General features: G+C 38.0%; 1 protein-coding gene across 2 annotated transcripts in view; it reads left to right on the forward strand.

Annotated features, from left to right (window-relative positions):
- The window catches only part of IBA57 (iron-sulfur cluster assembly factor IBA57), a 31,068-nt gene extending 17,561 nt beyond the window's left edge, over nucleotides 1-13,507 (forward strand). For both annotated transcript variants that reach the window (XM_074197790.1, XM_074197791.1), the window contains exons 2-3: nucleotides 521-867; nucleotides 5,175-13,507. In XM_074197790.1, the coding sequence (XP_074053891.1) occupies nucleotides 521-867; nucleotides 5,175-5,566 (739 nt within the window). In that variant the 3' untranslated portion in view covers nucleotides 5,567-13,507. The remainder of the gene's footprint in view (nucleotides 1-520; nucleotides 868-5,174) is intronic.
- The last annotated feature ends 5,331 nt before the right edge of the window (nucleotides 13,508-18,838 follow it).

Consider the following 18,838-nt stretch of genomic DNA (forward strand, 5'->3'; position numbering starts at 1 on the left):
GGGTTGGATGAGTTCACAGCTCCACCAACAGTGTAATAGTGTCTCAGATTTCCCACATCCCTTCCAACAATGATCATTATCCTTCCTGGTCATACTGGCTAATTTTTGAAGGGTTCTGAACTCCACCAACAATGCATTAGTGTCCCAATTTTCCCACATCCCCTCCAACATTGATCATTTTCTTTTTTAGTCATATCAGCCAATTTGATAAGTATGATTTTGTTCTTATCAGAAGCCTTCTCTGATTCCATCCACTGCTAAAAATGATCTATCCTTTCCAGATTTCTGTTAGTACTTTGGTTGGAACTTTTATCTGCTCACATTCTAAGTGCAGTTTCTTCCCTTACTAGATCACTCTGAAAGCAGGGAGGGTCTTTTTTGTTTTTTCCATCTTTTTGTGTCAGCACCAAATACTGTGACTTGCATACTTACATATACTCTTGTTGAATCCTTGAATTGAAGCCAGATTGTTTTTCCTCAGCTTGCTCAAAACCTGATTTCTCTTTTTTTTTTTCCTCAGACTCCATGAAAGCCAAGAGGAAGAACCAGACTTTCTTCTGGAGTTTGACAACTCAGTGTCTGGTGATTTTCAGAACCACTTGAAACTATATAAAATCCGAAGAAAAGTCAGCATCAGCCCTTGCCCTGATCTTTCTCTCTGGGCTATCCTCCCACAAACTGCAGCAGAGGGCCTGGCAATGCCCTTGTTAGAGAAAGGTTGCAAACCTATGGTTCTTACCCCAGACCCCAGAGCAGCATGCATGGGCTGGAGGTTAATCATTCAAAAGGAAGATATGGCCCAGGAAGTGGTTCCTACTACCCAAATTAGAAGCACGAAGGACTATCATAGATACAGGTATCAAAAAGGTAAATGAGAGCTCCCTGCTGGGGCGGGAGGGGGGTGGAGATGAGGAATGGAGAAAGGAACCCTGGCCCATAGTAGCTGAGGAGTCACACTCAGGCCAGGGACTCTTGACCTTTTTTGTGTCAGTGAACCTTGGGAAGTATCATAAAGCCTAGAGATCCTCTTTACAAGTAACATTTTAAAAAATAGACAATCACAAAGGAAACTAATTATATTGAAATATAGTTATCAAAATATTTTGTAATACAAGTTCAAGGCCTCCCCCAAGTCAGGAATCCCCAGACTAGATGGTTAAATAATCATGATAATCATGATAACTATGATAACCATGATAACCTTTCACCCTTTACACTGTGATCTTGGCTTCCTCAGTTTTTCCATAATCTGCTAAAGAAGTTGCTAAACATGCATGCTGTTTTTTCACTTCTCAGTCAAGAGTAATTAAGGGAAGGCTGGACAATAAAGAAGTTAAATAAATGAGAGCTAATGTGGTATAGAAGTGAAAAACTCTGAATTCTAGTCCAAGCTTCTCATCTCCCAGCTCTGTGAGCTTCACTGTCCTCATTTGTAAAAAGGTAGTTCTATTCTTCATACTATCTACCTCACACAGTTGTGTTACCAAAATGACAAAAAAAACACACCCTACAGAAATAGGAGCTCCCATTATTACTAAAAATGGGATGTAATATGAGGAGTTCTATAGATACATGATGGATATAACCATTTCAAAGCAGTTCACAGAACATCTGGTAGTGTCAATGTAGGAGCCTCCTTGAAAAGTTGAATGTGTAAAGGGAAGAACTTGGAATGTGGAGGCTTGAGTTTCATTTCTGCTATTCACTTATTTATCTGTGTCTTCTTTGGGCTGCTTTTCTCATTGTGAAGAAGGAGAATTAAAGATTTCCAGGTCCCTACCACCTCTGAATCTGTGATCTTAAAAAACTTGGGCACTTGGTTGGGCACAGCGACCAAGTAGACTTTTTTCAAAAAAGAAAAATTATCTGTCATTGTGACAGATAATGTGATGAAAACTTAAGGTTGATGTATAAACCAAACTGGAAATGAATTGAAATCATCTAATCCTGATATTATAAAATCCTAGCTCTGAAGGAGGGACTCCCCCCAAGTCCTTCCAGGGACATTGACCCTGCTAATATACCCTCCTTGAGACAACCTCTTAAAGTAAATCTCTGTTGGATAGAGCACCGGCCACACATGTTGTTTGTTCCCTAAATCACTAGCCATCTGTGGAAAGCTCACATCTGACCATGCCCAGACATTGCTCTTATTCTCCCCTTCCAAATCCTTCAAACTTCCAGACCTTCCATAGTGGAGATTGGGCTCAGCTACCCACAGTGCCCTCTAAGCTGTACTGGACCAAAGATGATCTTCTACCTTCTCTTGCTTGGGCAGGCAGGTAGGTCATGAGCTCTGCCTTGTGTCTGTTCTGAAGGGCTCATAGCTCCCAGACCACCCTTCAGCCTCTCCCCTTCTTTGCCATATACCCCAATATTCTCACAGCTTTATAACTAGACTAACTACCCACCTTAGAACTGCCCTCAAGCTTCTGTGCCGGTCAGGGATGGGGAGTTCACTCTCCTGTAGGAGTGACAGTCAGCTACTATTTCTGCCATCTCTTTTCAGCCCCTTGACAGCCAGAACTCTTGACAGTTTCTGATATTTTTTTTTGGAAGCACTGGAATTGCCCATTAATGATTATTCTGGGCAGTTGGTGTTGTGGACAGAGAACTGGACTTGGAATCAGAAAAACCTGAGTTCAAATCCTGCCTCAGACTTTTACTGTCCCTTAGGTCAGTTTTCTCCTCTATAAAATGGGGCTAACAATGACAGCCTCAATATTACTGGGTTATTGAGAGGAGCAGGTGAGATAATATATAGTGCTTTGTAAACCTTAATATATACATGTTAATTAAGATGATGATGGTGATAATGATACTTGTTATGTGTAACACTTGATAGTTTTCAGCTGCCTATTCACCTCTATTTACTCATTCAGTCCCACTAAATGAATTGGAAAACTGCTATGAGTCTCCTCTGAAGATGTATAAACTGGGTCTGTTATGCTAGGAGACCCAGGTGGTTGGGGCCTTCTTACTTCTCCAAAAGTGCCTCCCATGGGGCGGCTAGGTGGTGCAGTGGACAAAGCACCAGCCCTGGAGTCAGGAGTACCTGGGTTCAAATCTGGTCTCAGACACTTAATAATTACCTAGCTGTGTGGCCTTGGGCAAGCCACTTTAACCCCATTTGTCTTGCAAAAACCTAAAAAAAAAAAAAAAAAAAGTGCCTCCCATGGCCAGAAAGCTTGTTCTAAGACCTCCAGCCAGCAAATCTACCTGCTCATGAATACTGACAGCTTGGACTAGCTCAGGAACTGCACCTTTAAAATGAGATGGAATCATCCAGATCCCAGGCTCCAGAGAAAAACCTGTCTAAGATGAAGGCAGAGCAATAGCCAATCCCCCCTGCCGGTAGAGGGGAGACCTCAAACTCATTCCCCTTTCCTTGTCTGCCCTAGAAATACTTTGTCTATGGGATGGCTATACTAATTACAGTGATTTGCATGAAGAATATATTTATTTCTTCCACTCAAGACCCCAAGCACATGTATGGCCACAGGCCTGGCACTAAGCCATTTAAGGATTGTACATGTTCTCTTGCATCTTTAGCCTGGTGAAGAGAAAACTTGAAAACTGATAACTGTTTTGCAGTGATTGAAAGGCTATTGGGAAAAATGGATTCATTTTGTTCTGCTTAGTCTAAGAGGACAGATTTAGATGGAGCTGTGGGAAGCAGATCTAAACTACTTGTGAGGAGAAACTCTATAATGAAGACTAGATGAGAGTTGGGTGAGTTGTCTGGGGAGACAGGGGTTTCCTTTCCTGGGAGGATATGAGAGAGAGGTGAAAGGGCAACTTGTTAGCAATGTCCTAGAGAGGAATCTTGTAAAGGAATAGCTTATATGAGAGAGCCTTGGATGTTCCCTAGTATGCTCAGATTCCATGATCATTTATAAGTCATGTTAACTTAATGGAAACCATTCCTGTATCTTTACCAAGAAAACCCCAAAAGGGGTCACAAAAATTCATACATGACTGAAAAATGACTTAACCACAATGAAAAGTTTTATTTAATTACAATAATGAATTGATTTACACTACAGCTAGGTCACAATTGGTACAAATAATGAATCCCCTGACGTAATTGCATTATTTGAATTAACACTGCATATTTCCACAGGACTGGAACCAGTTACTCTATCTTACATAATTATAATTTCAAGCAATGTGCCTTTGAATACATGCAACCCTTTTAAGGGTTGCACTAATCAGGACCAGAATGTATGTACAGTCTGTGTTTTGGCTATCATACTTATTCATGAATACTTAAAAAGCAGATTGAATAACCTTCCTATTCTTGAATAGTCTGATTTGCTAATCATTCCATGTACCTGAATAATATGTGCTTCTCCCAAATAGGGACCATGCCCTAGACCAGGGGTGTCAAATTTAAGCAGAAGCAGATTCCTGCAGGTCCCATATTGACTTAGAGAGCCATAAATTAACATTATCTATGTTGTATTGTATTTTATTTTGTTAAACATTTTCATACATACACCTTTTATATACATGACATACTATTCATAATACAATTTCATCTGGTTCAGGCCACACTTGGGAACCTTAAACTTGACATCTCTATCCTAGACAACTTTTTTTTTTTAAATCTCATAAAGTGAGCACCAGGCTAGTCAAACAGTAGCAGTAATTCTCACTTCTCTAACCCCTTGTGGCTCACCAGATGCCGGTCTTACAACTCTGTGAAGCCTGCAGGATGCCACATCAGCTCCATTACACTGATGAGGAAGCCAAGGCAGAAGGGGATAAGTAATACAGCTAATAGGTGGTGAGCTAGGATTTGGGTTCAGGGCTTCTGACTCCAACTGCTCTCAGGGAGGCAGGAAAGCTGTGATTTCTTGATTGATGGTTGTTCCCTAAGGCATGTACCATTGTCTTAAAGGGCTTTAATCACTGAGGCTGGAATTTTTCAATGAGACCTTGGAAGGAATTTTTTTTTTTAAATAACATTTTGACTTCATTTTGAACAAAGGCAGCAGGGCAGAGTGGAAAGAATTCTGGAGCTGGAAATATCCTTATTATTGTTTGGGAGTTTGGAGCCAGCTAGTTGGAAGAAATGTGCCAGCTGTGGTTCAGAGTGGTAGGGGTTGTTCCCAGCACTGAAAGAAATGAGTTTGTCTTGTGACTTTGCTTTCTTCTCTTTTCCCTAATAGGAATTCCTGAAGGGATCAAGGATCTACCACCTGGTGTGGCCTTGCCCTTGGAGTCTAACCTGGCCTTCATGAATGGGGTCAGCTTCACTAAAGGCTGCTACATTGGGCAGGAGTTGACTGCTCGGACCCAACACATGGGAGTCATCCGAAAACGCCTTTTCCCTATTAGGTTTTCAGATTCCATCGCAGCTGAAGACATCTCTGCAGGCGCCTCAGTCCTCACCGAATCAGGAAAACAGGTTGGGAAGTACCGGGCTGGGGAGGACAACGTGGGAATTGCTTTGCTTCGATCGGAGAAAGTCAAGATGCCTCTGCACATTAAGACCTCTGAAGGTCACCAAGTGAACATTGTTCCGTCTGTGCCTGACTGGTGGCCTAAAGTTAACAAATAATCCCAACCCCCAGGTCCTGCCAACCAGCTTTAAGTAGTCCATTTGTGTGTATGCTTTCCCTTGTGACTCGCTGGTTATGGGGTGGGAGAGTGTATTTGGAGATGGGGCTGCCTTTTTGCTTCTGCAGCTGGCATCACTATAGTTATCCTATGCCCACAAAACAGATTGTACCCAATGTGAGCCCCTCCAAGGACAAGACCAGCTAGTCTGGAATGCTTTGGGGGAGGACAAAAGGCTAAGGCTTGCCTGGGGATAGGAGATCTGAGGCCTGAGACAAGAGACGAACAAGTCTCCAAAGTCAGGCTGAATCTGCTACAGAGTACCTGTGGGTCCTGAAAGCTAAGGGCTGGGCCAGGTGGTAGAACCAGCGTAAACAGAGAGGCCAAAGTGAGGGTTTCAGCTAAAATTGAGGGGAATGCCACAGAGCTGTTGCTTCCTCTGAATTTGAGCTCTTTTCCAGAGGTTTACTGCATGCTCCTTCTCCTGCTGCTCCTGATGAACTCATTTCCCAGGTAGCCCTGTGGCCAAGTAACTAGGCCCATAATCCAGGGACTGGATAAAACTGAAATGTTAGATAACATTGGACTAGCACTTGAATTTTGTGTTACTACTTAATGAAAAATGTCCTCCTTTTGAACAAAAAAAATAAAAACACTCTATTCTAGCATCTCCTCCTCATATTTTGCTGTGCCTCCAAGCTGTTTTGATCCTCTTAGCCAAAAGAGACCCTAACAGGAGCTTTTTTAAATGCCTCCTACAGCCACTTAAACATGGACTTTTTGATGTCCTTGACTCAGGGGAGAAGACAGCAGTGTCATAGCTGATCCCTGATATTACTATGGACTGGATGATGCAGTGGAGACATGTCAAGTCTGGGTCCTCTTTTGGCCAGAACATTCTCCATTAAATCAAAGGGTGGGAGGGAAGGAGAGAGAGAGAAAGAGAAATATGGAGGAGCTAGAGCATTGCCAGATTGAAGTCTGTGGCCCAGACTCAATTGGTAGGTTGGAAAGGGAAATCTAGGCTTATCCCTTGGAGAAGATTAGACCAGAAACTTCAACCAACTTGGTAAGCTAAAAGCAAGGAAACATAGCAGATATAGAACAATATGAAGGATTCTGGAGACAGTTGTTTGCCTCAGGGCCTTTGAAAACCATCTTCTTCTCCATTCCACTTTATCTTCAAGGGGCTGAACCTTCTTCACTAGGGGCTTTCCGTATGACAGGTCTGTAGCTCTAAAAAGTCAATTCTCTCTATTGTCTCAGCATCTCTGGGCATGATGACTGAGTGGTTCAATTGAGGTAGAGTCAAATCAAAGAGTAAAAGATCCTTGTATTATTTACTCCAACTCTGGGTTGTTGCTTAAACCAGAACAGAAAGTGACCTGGATTTAGAATAGGAGAGCCCTGAATCCAGCCATTGTTCTTTGTAATTTGTTACCCCCTGGGTCTTGTCTCTTCTTTCTGGGCCTCAGTTTCCTTTTCTATAAAATGATCCACACTTCTTTCTCAATCTGCATTATGAATTCTAAAATTTTAGCCAGTCTAGTGAAATGTGTTATCTCTTCAGAATATTTTGATTTCATAAAATAAAATAAGGGAACCAATTATATTGAAATACAGTTATCAAAACTAAAAGAAATCATATGATTATCCCAATAGATGCTGAAAAAACCTTTGACAAAATATAGCACCTATTTCTATTAAAAATACTAGACAGGGGCGGCTAGGTGGTGCAGTGGATAAAGCATCAGCCCTGGAGTCAGGAGTACCTGGGTTCAAATCCGGTCTCAGACACTTAATAATTACCTAGCCTTGTGGCCTTGGGCAAGCCACTTAACCCCATTTGCCTTGCAAAAACCTAAAAAAAAAATAAAAATAAATAAAAACACTAGAGAGTGGGGCAACTAGGTGGTACAGTGAATAGAGCACTGGCCTTGGAGTTAGGAGTACCTGAGTTCAAATCTGGCCTCAGACACTTAATAATTACCTAGCCATGTGGCCTTGGGCAAGCCAGTTAACCCCATTGCCTAGCAAAAACTAAAAAAACAAACAAACAAAAAAAAAAACACTAGAGAGCATAGGAGTACATGAAGTGTTCCTTAAAATAAGTAGTATTTATCTAAAACAATCAGCTAGTTTGTATGTAACAGGGATAAGCTAGAAGCCTTCCTGATAAGATTAGGAGTGATGCAAGGATGCCACTATTATTCAATATTGTATCAGAAATTTTAGCTTTAGCCATAAGAAAAATAAATGAAAGGAATTAGAATATGCAATAAAGAAACAAAACTCACTCTTTGCCTTTGATATACTTAGTGAACCCTAGAAAAATCAACTAAAAAACTACTTGAAACTATTAACAAATTTAGTAAAGTTGCAGAATATAAAATAAACCTATATAAATCATCAGTATTTCTATATATTACCAACAAAGCCCAACAGCAAGAAATAGAAAGAGAAATTTAATTTAAAGTAAGTGTAGACCAAAAAATACTTGGAAGTCTATCTGCCAAGACAAATTCAGAAACTATGTGAATATAATTATAATACAGTTTTCACATAAAGTCATACCTAAACAATTGGAAAAATGTCAATTGCTTATGTGTAGGTCGAGCTAATATAATAAAAATGACAATTCTACCTAAATTCTACCTAAATTAAATTATTCAATACCATACCAATCAAACTTCCAAAAATTAATTTACAGAACTAGAAGACAGTAACAAAATTTATCTGGAGGAACAAAAGGTCAAGAAGATCAAGGGAATTAATGGAAAAAATGCAGAGGAAGGTGACCCAGCCATATGAGATCCAAAATTATAAAACAGTAGTCATCAAAACTGTCTGGAACTGTCTTAAGAAATAGAGTGGTGATCAATGGAATAGATTTAGGTACTAAAGAAACAGTCATAAAATGGTTATATATTTTACAGTTTGATAAGGACTCTAACTTCTGGGATAAATATTCTTTTTTTTTTTTGTTTTTGCAAGGCAAACAGGGTTAAGTGGCTTGCCCAAGGTCACATGGCTAGGTAATTATTAAGTGTCTGAGACCAGATTTGAACCCAGGTACTCCTGACTCCAGGGCCGGTGCTTTATTCATACCACCTAGCCACCCCAATACTCACTCTTTCACAAAACTATTGGGAAAACTGGAAAATAGTATGGCAGAAACTAGGCATAGACCAACATCTCACACCTTATATAAAGATAAAATTGAAATCATTACAGAATTTAGACATAAAGGGTGATAACATGAGCCAATTAGGAGAACAAGGAATAGTATTATCTGTCAGACCTATGGAGAGGTGAGGAGTTTATGACCAACCAACAAGTAGAGAACATCATCAATTGCAAAATGGATAATTTTGATTACATTAAATTGAAAAAGTTTTTCACAAATAAAACAAATTCAACCAAGATAAGAAGGAATGCAGAAAGTTGGGCAACAATTTTCACAGCTTTAATAAAGACCTGATAAAGGATTCATTTCTAAAATACATAGAGAACTGAGTCAAATTTATTAGAAAACAAGTCATTCTCCAATTGATAAAGAGCCAAAGGATAAGAACAGGCAATTTTCAGATGAAGAAGCTATCTATAGTCACATGAAAAAAATGCTCTAAATTATTATTGATTAGAGAAATGCAAATTAAAACAACTCTGAGGTTCTGCTTCACACCTATCACATTGACTGATGTGACAAAAAAAAGGAAAATGATCAGTGTTGGAGAGGATATGGGAAAATAGGCATTAATGTACTGTTGGAGAGAATTTGAAACTATGCCCAAAGGTCAATAAGACTGTGCATACACTTTGTTCCAGCAATACCTCCACTAGGTCTGTATCCCTAATTGATCATAAAAAAGGGGAAAAGACCCACAGGTAAGAAAATATTTTAGCAGCTCTTTTTTGTAGTGCAAAGAATTGAAAACTGAGGGAATACCCATCAGTTGGGGAATAGTTGAACAAGTCATGGTATATGAATGTGATGGAGTACTATTGTTCTGTAAGAAATCATGAATAACTAGACTTCAGAAAAACCTGAAAAGACTTGCATGAACTGATGCTGAATGAAGTGAAAAGAACCAGGTGACCACTGTACACATTAACAGCAACATTGTGAGATGATCAGCTATGATGGATATGCAACTCTTCTCAGCAGTTTAATGATCAAGGACTCTCCTGACAGACTTGTTCTGGAAAATGCCATCCACAACTAGAGAAAAGACTATGGAGTCTGAATGCAGAGCAAAGTATACTATGTGCACTTTATAAAACTTTTATATTTTTTCTTTCTGTCTCATGTTTTTCCCCCCTTAGTTTTCATTCTTTTTTTCCAATATTTTATATTTCCAATTACACGTTATGAAAGTTTTTCAACATTCATCCACATGTATATTTATGTTGCACAATTTTCTTCATGCTCCCTTTCCAACCTCCTCCTCTCAGTGGCAAATAGTCTAATGAACATTGTACTTATACATTTGTGTTTAACATGTCTATATATTAGTCATTTTCTGTATGAGGAATTAGGAGTGAGGAAAAAGAAAGCCTTGGGATAGGAAGGAAAAACTTAGAGAAATTTTTAAAAGTGAACATAGTGTTCATTCAGATTCTGTAGTTTTTTTGGGGTTTTTTTTCCTTCCTTTGGAAGTCCATAACAGGTCTCCTAGGGTTGTCCTAGCTCTCTGAACTGCTGAGAGGAGTTACATCCTTCAAAGTTGATCAATGTGTACAACAGGTTGTTAATGTGTACAGTGTTCTCTTGGTTCTGCTTCCTTCACTCAGCATCAGTTCTTGCAAGTCTTTCCGTGCTTCTTATAGAGTCCAACCATTCATGATTTATCACAAAATAATAGTTCTCCATAACATTCATATACTATAACTTTTTCAAACATTCCCCAATTGATGGACTTTCCCTCCATTTCCAATTATTTGGCACTATAAAAAGAGCTGCTATAAATATTTTTGGACAATATAAAACTTTCCCCATTTTTTATGATTACTTTTGAATATAGGCCTAGTATTGGTATTGCTGGATCAAAAGGTATGATTGGTTTTATTGCTCTTTGGGCATAGTTCCATATTACTCTCCAGAATGGTTGGATTAGTTCACAATACTAACAACAGTACATTAATGTTCCAATTCTCCTCTCCAACATTGATCATTTTCCTTTTTTGTCATCTTGGTCAATATGATAGGTGAGAGGTAATACCTCATAGTTGTTTTAATTTGTACTTCTCCAATCAGTTATGATTTGGAGCATTTTTTATATGATAATATATAGCTTTAATTTCTTTGTTTGAAAACTACTTGTTCATATCCTTTGATCATTTATTAATTGGGGAATGACTTGTAACCCTATACATTTTTATTCTATTCTCTATAAATTTTAGAAATGAGACCTTTATCAGAACCCCTAACTGTGAAAATTGTTTACCATCTTTGTTTTCCTTCTAATCTTGGCAGCATTGGTTTTATTAGAGCAAAAACTTAATTTAATATAGTCAAAATCATCCATTTGTAATTCATAATATATGCCATTTCATGTTTGGTTATAAATTTCTTCCCTTTCCTTGGATCTGAGTATTTCTTGATCTATTAATTGGTCTGTGATATCACCCTTTATGTCTATATCCTGTACCTCTTTTGACTTTATTTTAATATAGGATATGAGATGGTTTTGCCATTCTATTTTCCAGTTTTCCCAACATTTTTTTGTTGGAATAGTGAGTTCTTCTTTCACAACATGACTATCATGGAAATATGTTAAACGAGATTGTAAATGTACAACCCATATCAGATTGTTTACTACCATGGGGAGGGGGGGAGGGAAAGATAGGTGGCAGAAAAATGTGGAAGTCAAAGATTTGCAAAAGGGTTAATTTTTTTTAAAAAAGCAAAAAAAACCCCATAATATTTTAGAAAGAGGTTCATAAACAAGAACCCCTGTTCTAACTGCAAAGATCTTGTGACATTAAAAATAAGATTCAGGAGTGGCTAGGTGGCATAGTGGATAGAGCACTGGCCCTAGAGTCAGGAGTACCTGGGTTCAAACCCAGCCTCAGACACTTAATAATAACCTAGATGTGTGGCCTTGGGCAATCCACTTAACCCCATTTGCCTTGCAAAAACCTAAAAAAATAATAAGGTTCAGATACACTCTTCAAAGTCAGTGCTCCTGAATTCCACCAGGAAAGTCCTGAGGTTGGGAAATTATACTGGAAAAAACTCTCCCAAAGTAACTTCCCAATGGAATATTCCTTAGCTGTTGGATTGGGGAGAAACCTAAAAGTTTATGGGTGGCTTGCTGGGAAACTTTTGTTCCTTTTCTTTCTGTTGACAACTTCATGATCATCATTAGGCAGTGATGTTGATTCAGGCTAAGGCCAACTCTTTGGATTTTTTTCATTTTCCAATCTAGGGGGCTTGAATTCCTCTGTGAGTGATGGAAGCACTTAGAAACACACACATGTACACATGTATTCATGTACAAACGCATACTGATGCATGCTTTAAGAGTTAATTCATCTTCCTCTTAAAATTTAACTTTTATGATGAGGAGCCTATTTGTCTTTCTTAAACATTAATCCACTCTTTCTCAGAGGAAACCTCAACTGAAAAACTAATAGATCAAGGAATAGTCTACCTATGGAAAGGGAAGCAGTTTATGACCCAGGAAGAGATGGAGAACATCATTAAAAACAAACTAGATAATTTCAATTACATTAAATTAAAAAGCTTTTGTACAGACAAAACCACTCTAACCAAGATCAAAAGAAATGTAATAAATTGGGAAACAATTTTTATAACTAGTATTTTTGACAAAGGACTCATTTCAAAAATCTATAGAGTGGGGCGGCTAGGTGGCACAGTGGATAAAGCACCGGCCCTGGAGTCAGGAGTACCTGGGTTCAAATCTGGTCTCAGACACTTAATCATTACCTAGCTGTGTGGCCTTTGGCAAGCCACTTAACCCCATTGCCTAGCAAAAACCTAAAAAAAAATCTATAGAGAACTGAGTCAAATTTATTAAAAAAAACAAAACAAAACCATTCCCCAATTGTCAAATGGTCAAAGGATATGCAAAGGTAATTTACATATGAGGAAATCAAAGCTATCCAGTCATATGAAAATTTGCTCTAAATCATTACTGATTATAGAAATACTAATTTAAGCAGCTCTGAGATACTAACTCACACCTATCAGATTGGCCAATAAGACCAGAAAGAATAATATAGGATAATGTTCAATATTGGAGGGGATGTAGGAAATTGGGACACTAATACTAATCCAACCTTTCTGGAGAGCAATTTGGAATTACACCCAAAGGGCAATAAAAATGTGCAATACCACTACTAGGTTTATATCCTGAAGAGATCATGAAAAAGGGTAACAACATCACTTGTACAAAAATATTCATAGCAGCTCTGTTTGTGGTGGCAAAGAACTGGAAATTGAGGGGATGTCCATCAATTGAGGAATGACTTTATAAACTGTAGTATATGTATGTGATGAAACACTATTTTTCTATTAGAAACCGGAAGGGATGGGAATTCAGAGAAGCCTGGAAGTATTTGCATGAACTAATGCTGAGTGAGATGAGCAGAGCCAGAAGAATGGTGTATACCATAACAGCAACATGGGGGTGATGATCAACTCTAAGGAACTTGCTCATACCAAAAGGGCAACAATCAGGGACAATTTTAGTTTACCTGTGATGGAGAATACCATCTGTATCCAGAGAAAGAACTGTGGAATTTAAACAAAGACTGAAGTCTGTTACCTTCAATTTTTTAAAAAAGTGTCTTATGTATTACATAATTTTGCTATCTCTAATATTTTATTTTCTTCTCAAGGATAAGATTTCTCTCTCAACACGTTCAATTTGATCAATGTGTAGCATGGAAACAATGTAGACTATCAGACTGCCTTCTGTGGGGGGAGGGGGAGGGAAGGGAGGGTGGGGGGGGAAAGTGTAAAATTCAAAACCTTACTAAAAATTATAGGTAGAAACTTCTATTGTATATAATTGAAAAACAAATAAAATATTAAAAAAAAACAAAACTTCAACTGAATTTAAAAGTTCCCTACTGATTGTTTCCTGCCAAAAAGTTTGGATTATTCAGTACTTTGGAAACCCTTACTTTGATGCAGCTTCCTGTTCAGGAATGACACAGAAAATTGATCAGTTAATTTCTCCTCTGCTCCAGGTGAAATAGGCTCTTCACTACCTGGACTACAACGCCAACTGGTCAGTTAATTAATGGCCCACCTTCATTGGTTCCAGTAGCAGAGCAGCCCTATGCTCGGGAGAGAGTTGTCTCTTCCTCAGCAGACTTTGGATTTAATTTATTTTTTGTTTAATTGTGGGTGTTTCTATGTACATGTGCACACAAAAGTATAGATATATATTCCATCCAAGTGGAATTTTTAAACAAATTGAATTTTGAATAATTACTTTTTTTCATACAGTGACCTTGTATATTTGTGGAACTCTGCCCAGGTGTAAGGAAATACAATCATACATAATGTTTGCTTAATAAAAAGTAGCTCTGTCAGAAATCTATGTAGACAGACCTAGTGGGTTGTAGTTTGGGGGGAGGGGAAGGGGGAATTCATCTTTCTAGGTCAATTTAGTTAAACACAGCACATCTAGGATATACAGAACACTGCAAGGGCCTTGAATAGATTCAGAGATTAGATAGAACATGTCTCTTGTCCTTCCAGAGGTTGCAAGGAGAGAGAAGTTGAAACATTCTATTAAAGCTAACACGTGTTTATTAAAGTGTCAGAATGAAAGAATGCCTACTCATTAGGAACCACACACACACACACACACACACACACACACACACACACACCCCTTTGGAAAGCTCACAGTCTAGTAATATTCAACAAGTATGTGTTAAGCCCCTACTGTATATAAGACAATATACTGGTTGGAGCCTAAGGAAAATACAGAGCAAAATAAAAGAAACCAAAAAAAAAATAAAATACTTAATACTGGACCTCTCTGATGCAAATGTGAGCTCCAAAGAGGGAGAGGGTTCTAACTGTCCTGGAGTGGGAAGAGGAGAGGGAGGGAAGACTTCCTGGAAAAGGTGACATTAAATTTGGACTTTAAAAGATAGAAATTCAACAACTCTCACCAAAGCCTACTTTGTTGGCCATGTCAATGCAAATTTAGCTGGGAAGGCTTTGTGTGGGATAAAAATACACTAAACAAAAGTTTATTTACTTTTCATAGATTAGGGCAAACCCCAAATCTCTCACCAAAGATGGCAAGGATCAAAGGCCTGCATCCAAAGGACAATCAAGCAAGATTATATAGGATCTAATGCAGGTCCCCCTCCCTAACCACTGTCTCCTTTAACCCATTGGTGGGTCTCCGGAGGTACAATCTTATTGGAGGAAAATCTAACCCAGCAACAGACACAAAGAATGAAATGTTTTCATAATATTTTTCCCAACATATGGTGAGGTAACTTGGGTCCTTCATCACTATCTTAATGAAGTAATGTCTATGGTCAGACTGTTCTCTCAGTCTTATCATAAAGCAGGGGACTCATGAGCTTCTCTTTTGGAATGCAAGGTCTTTCTAGAAATACTCCAATAATAATAGTTTGTTTTTCTTAATATTTCTTAACTCTGAAGGTTTTTACTGGGAATATTCCACTCAGCTTTGACTTGAGTATGGTTTGCCTATGGATTGTCATCCCAGGACCAGTTTAAGAAATGTCAATCAACAAACAACAAACAAATTTACTGTTTTGAGAGGGTACTGAAGAAATAAAGCAAAAACATGGAACAGTGAAGGCTTGAACAAGGGACAATTGAAGAGCCTTTACATAGGTTTTTCCATCTCACTACTCATTTGCTCACATTTGGCCTTCTCTTCTGGCTATCATGATAATCATTAATATTAATCATTATTAATTAACTAATAGAAATGAGCAAAAAAGAACAAAGAGATTCAGGTTAGATATTCAGGTAAGGTCCAGAATATAGAGAAGTACCTGGGGACTGTTGAACCCCAGCTGGGAATTTGGGAAATGGTGGGTATAGATGGAGAAGACCTAACCTCAAATCCCAGTTCCACCTCTTATTAAGTGTGTGAGCCTGGCCAAGTCATTTTCTCTATGGATTTCAGTTTCCTCATCCAAAAATCAGCGAAGTTGGACCTCATGATCTCTAAGGCCCCTTCCACTTCCAAATTCTATGATCTGGCTCTGTCCAAGAGACTGATGTCTAATTCACTTAAAAAAAAAAGTCTTTTGTATGCAATGACTGTGCTCGTTCCTGGGGGAGAAAAAAAGTTTAGATGAGACAATACATGATATATGATTCATAGAGCTAATAATGGATGCATCTGGAAGATAAGTGCTTTAAAAGTCTTTTTAATTAGAATTTTTCCCTGACCTTTTAAATCATCAAACTGTTCACATTCAAATGAGGGATCACAACATAACTGTCATGAAGTTATCAGTTTTTATATTTGTGCCATTATTTTTTTGTTCTAAACCACCAAATCCCATCTGAAAATTATTTTTTATGCACATATTTTAACAACATTTCTGAAACCAAAGTTCTTTTCCTACTCCTTTTAGGCACCAAAATGATCATCTATGACAGTGGCATTTCTTACTTCCTTTACTAACAGATTTAAATTATTTTATTTACATAAAAATGCTTTTGGTTATCTCTTCAGTTGTCCCTTTTTTCTTTATGAATTGGGTACTTAAAGGGACAATACCTCTCCCTTCTTTGGTTTCTATATCCAGTCATTTGGCAAGTCTTATCAATTCTGACACCTCAACATTCCTCATATCTGTGTCTTCTTTCTACTCACACTAGACCCCCATCACCTTTTATTTCAGCTTGACTGAAGTTCAGGAAGACCTTAATTATTTGGATTAATTATGATCTTTGAATAAGTGAAAGCTAATTCATACAGCTTTAGGAGTTTTGATGGATTTTTTTGGTTCCTCGTTTTAGAAGAAGCAAGGGAGGTGATGTCTTGACAAGCACATGAAGTGGATTTGAGTTAGGGGGTTGTGCTAAGTCACCAGCCCCACTTTATTCTCTGGGGCACCTGGATCCAGTGGTTGGATATGAATCAGGACTACTGGGAGATGACCCTGGAGTTTAGGAAAGGCTGTAAGAACCACCAGAAATGCAGGCTTTGGAGTCCAGGTGAGAGAGTTGCTGGTGAAGAGTGAAGTTCTAAGGAATGACCTGCAAGGTCCAACCTATTAATGGACCATTCTGGTAGCCATGAAGAAACATCCTACTTTACGGGAGTAAGCCATTCATCCAACAGCTGTGCCATTCATAGAAGTGAAGCTGGTAGGGAAAAAGATCATAGCATCTGGGATAGAGGTGAGGTAGGGAAGAGTATACACCCCTGTAAGGAGAATAGGTTAAGATTTCTGCTTTTGCTTTATCTTTTCAGTAAATTTCTGTTTGTAAAGACAATTGATGCTAATTGCTTATTGATGATATTGAGATATAGCCATCCTCTGGGGAACCAGCTTCCCAATGCAAGTGGGAGTTGGGATAAGGGCTCCCAGAGTCTAAGAGTTATACTTTTAGCATCAAATATTTTCTTAAAAAATATTTCAGGGCAATTATGCAGTGGAAGAACACTAGCCCTGGAGACAGGAGGACCTGAGTTCAAATTGGGCAAGTTACTTAACCCCATTCCTTTGGAGAGGAATATCTATATATATGTATATATATGTATATAAATTTTTAAAAAATATTCCAGTTATGTTTTCTAAAATATTGAACATTTATTATTTTAAATTTCAAGTTCCAAATTTTCTCCTCTTGTCCCTCCCCCACCCTTGAAAAGTCAAGTAATATGATATACATTATACTGGTGAAGTCATATAGTATCAAATATAAATCTATTAATTAATTAATTTAAATTATTAATGGAGGAACTATTAAGTGCCAAACCAAGGTCTTCTGTAATCCAGGAATTCTTGTTCAGATTTAGATCAGTCTAGATCCCCTTTGAGATATCATCCTTCTCTAAAATTCTGGTACTCTGTACCAGATCCTGGAAAATATCTATTTTCTACTTCCTCTCTCAAGGAGATATAAGTATAAGGGACATATATGAAGTGAAAGCCATCTTTAGATTGCTTTCCCACATATTATGTATGAATGTTGATTCCATATATTAAAAATTATTTTGTTAATTTATTAAAGCTTCACAATTTCCCATCTCTCTAGTCTTATTACACATTACTCCTTTTCACCCACACTAGAGTCTAGTTGTAAGGACCTACTTACCATTTCTTATGCATTGATGTACCATCCCCATCGAGGTGACTTTTCATTGACTATCAACCATTCCTAAAATGTTCTCACTCCTGACTCCCATCTCGTCGAATTCTTGGCTTTAAGATTCAGCATAAGTAACACCTTCTGTAGGATGCCTTTCCTGGGAGAGCTTTTTTCTCTAAGGTGACCTTCCCATCTGCTCTGTTTGTATTTTATATATTCCTATTTATATACATTTTTTTAAAATTAAAATATAAGCCCCTTGGTGGTAGGGCCTGCTTTTGACTTTGTATCATCTGTTGATTATCCCAGGACCAGGTAATAGTGAGTGATAACAAATGCTCAATTAATTCCATTTATGACTTTAGCAATTGCTACCAAAATTCAGCAAGGATTCTAAAGCTGCTACATTATATAGTTTCTAGTATTCTAGTATGGTACAAACTGTTCCTTCCTGTGCATTCCCTCCCTACAGGATACTTGAAAGATTTGGTTTGTTACTTTTAGTTCAAAGAATTGTAACTACTAAATAAAGAAATATTCATTGTTTCCATTATATATAGCTTCAAATCCTAATTTGGAGTAAGAAAACCTATCTTTAGAGTCCTGTATCAAATACTAGTTTCATGGTTATGGGTAACATGGTAATTTACAGCCAGGTTTCTTATCTGAAAAATGTGCATCATAATCACTGCATTGCCTTTCTCACAGGGTTGTGTGAGAAATGGACTTTGGAACTTCTAAAAGTGAATCAGAAGGCATTATTATTCACTTTGTAGACTGAGGGTTAGCCTTGAACCAAGCAGACCAGGGTTCAAGTCCTGCCTTTCATATATAATCTGTCAATGAGACTCTTGGCAAGTCACTTTTGCTCAGTGCCCAAGACAACATTTCAAGATTAGAAATTGCAAGAACTATGGAGTCTGACCAAAGCATACTATTTTCAATTTTTAAAATTTATTCTATTTTTTT

The sequence above is a fragment of the Macrotis lagotis genome, chromosome 8 (assembly GCF_037893015.1).
Source record: "Macrotis lagotis isolate mMagLag1 chromosome 8, bilby.v1.9.chrom.fasta, whole genome shotgun sequence".
Taxonomy (NCBI): Eukaryota; Metazoa; Chordata; class Mammalia; order Peramelemorphia; family Peramelidae; genus Macrotis; species Macrotis lagotis.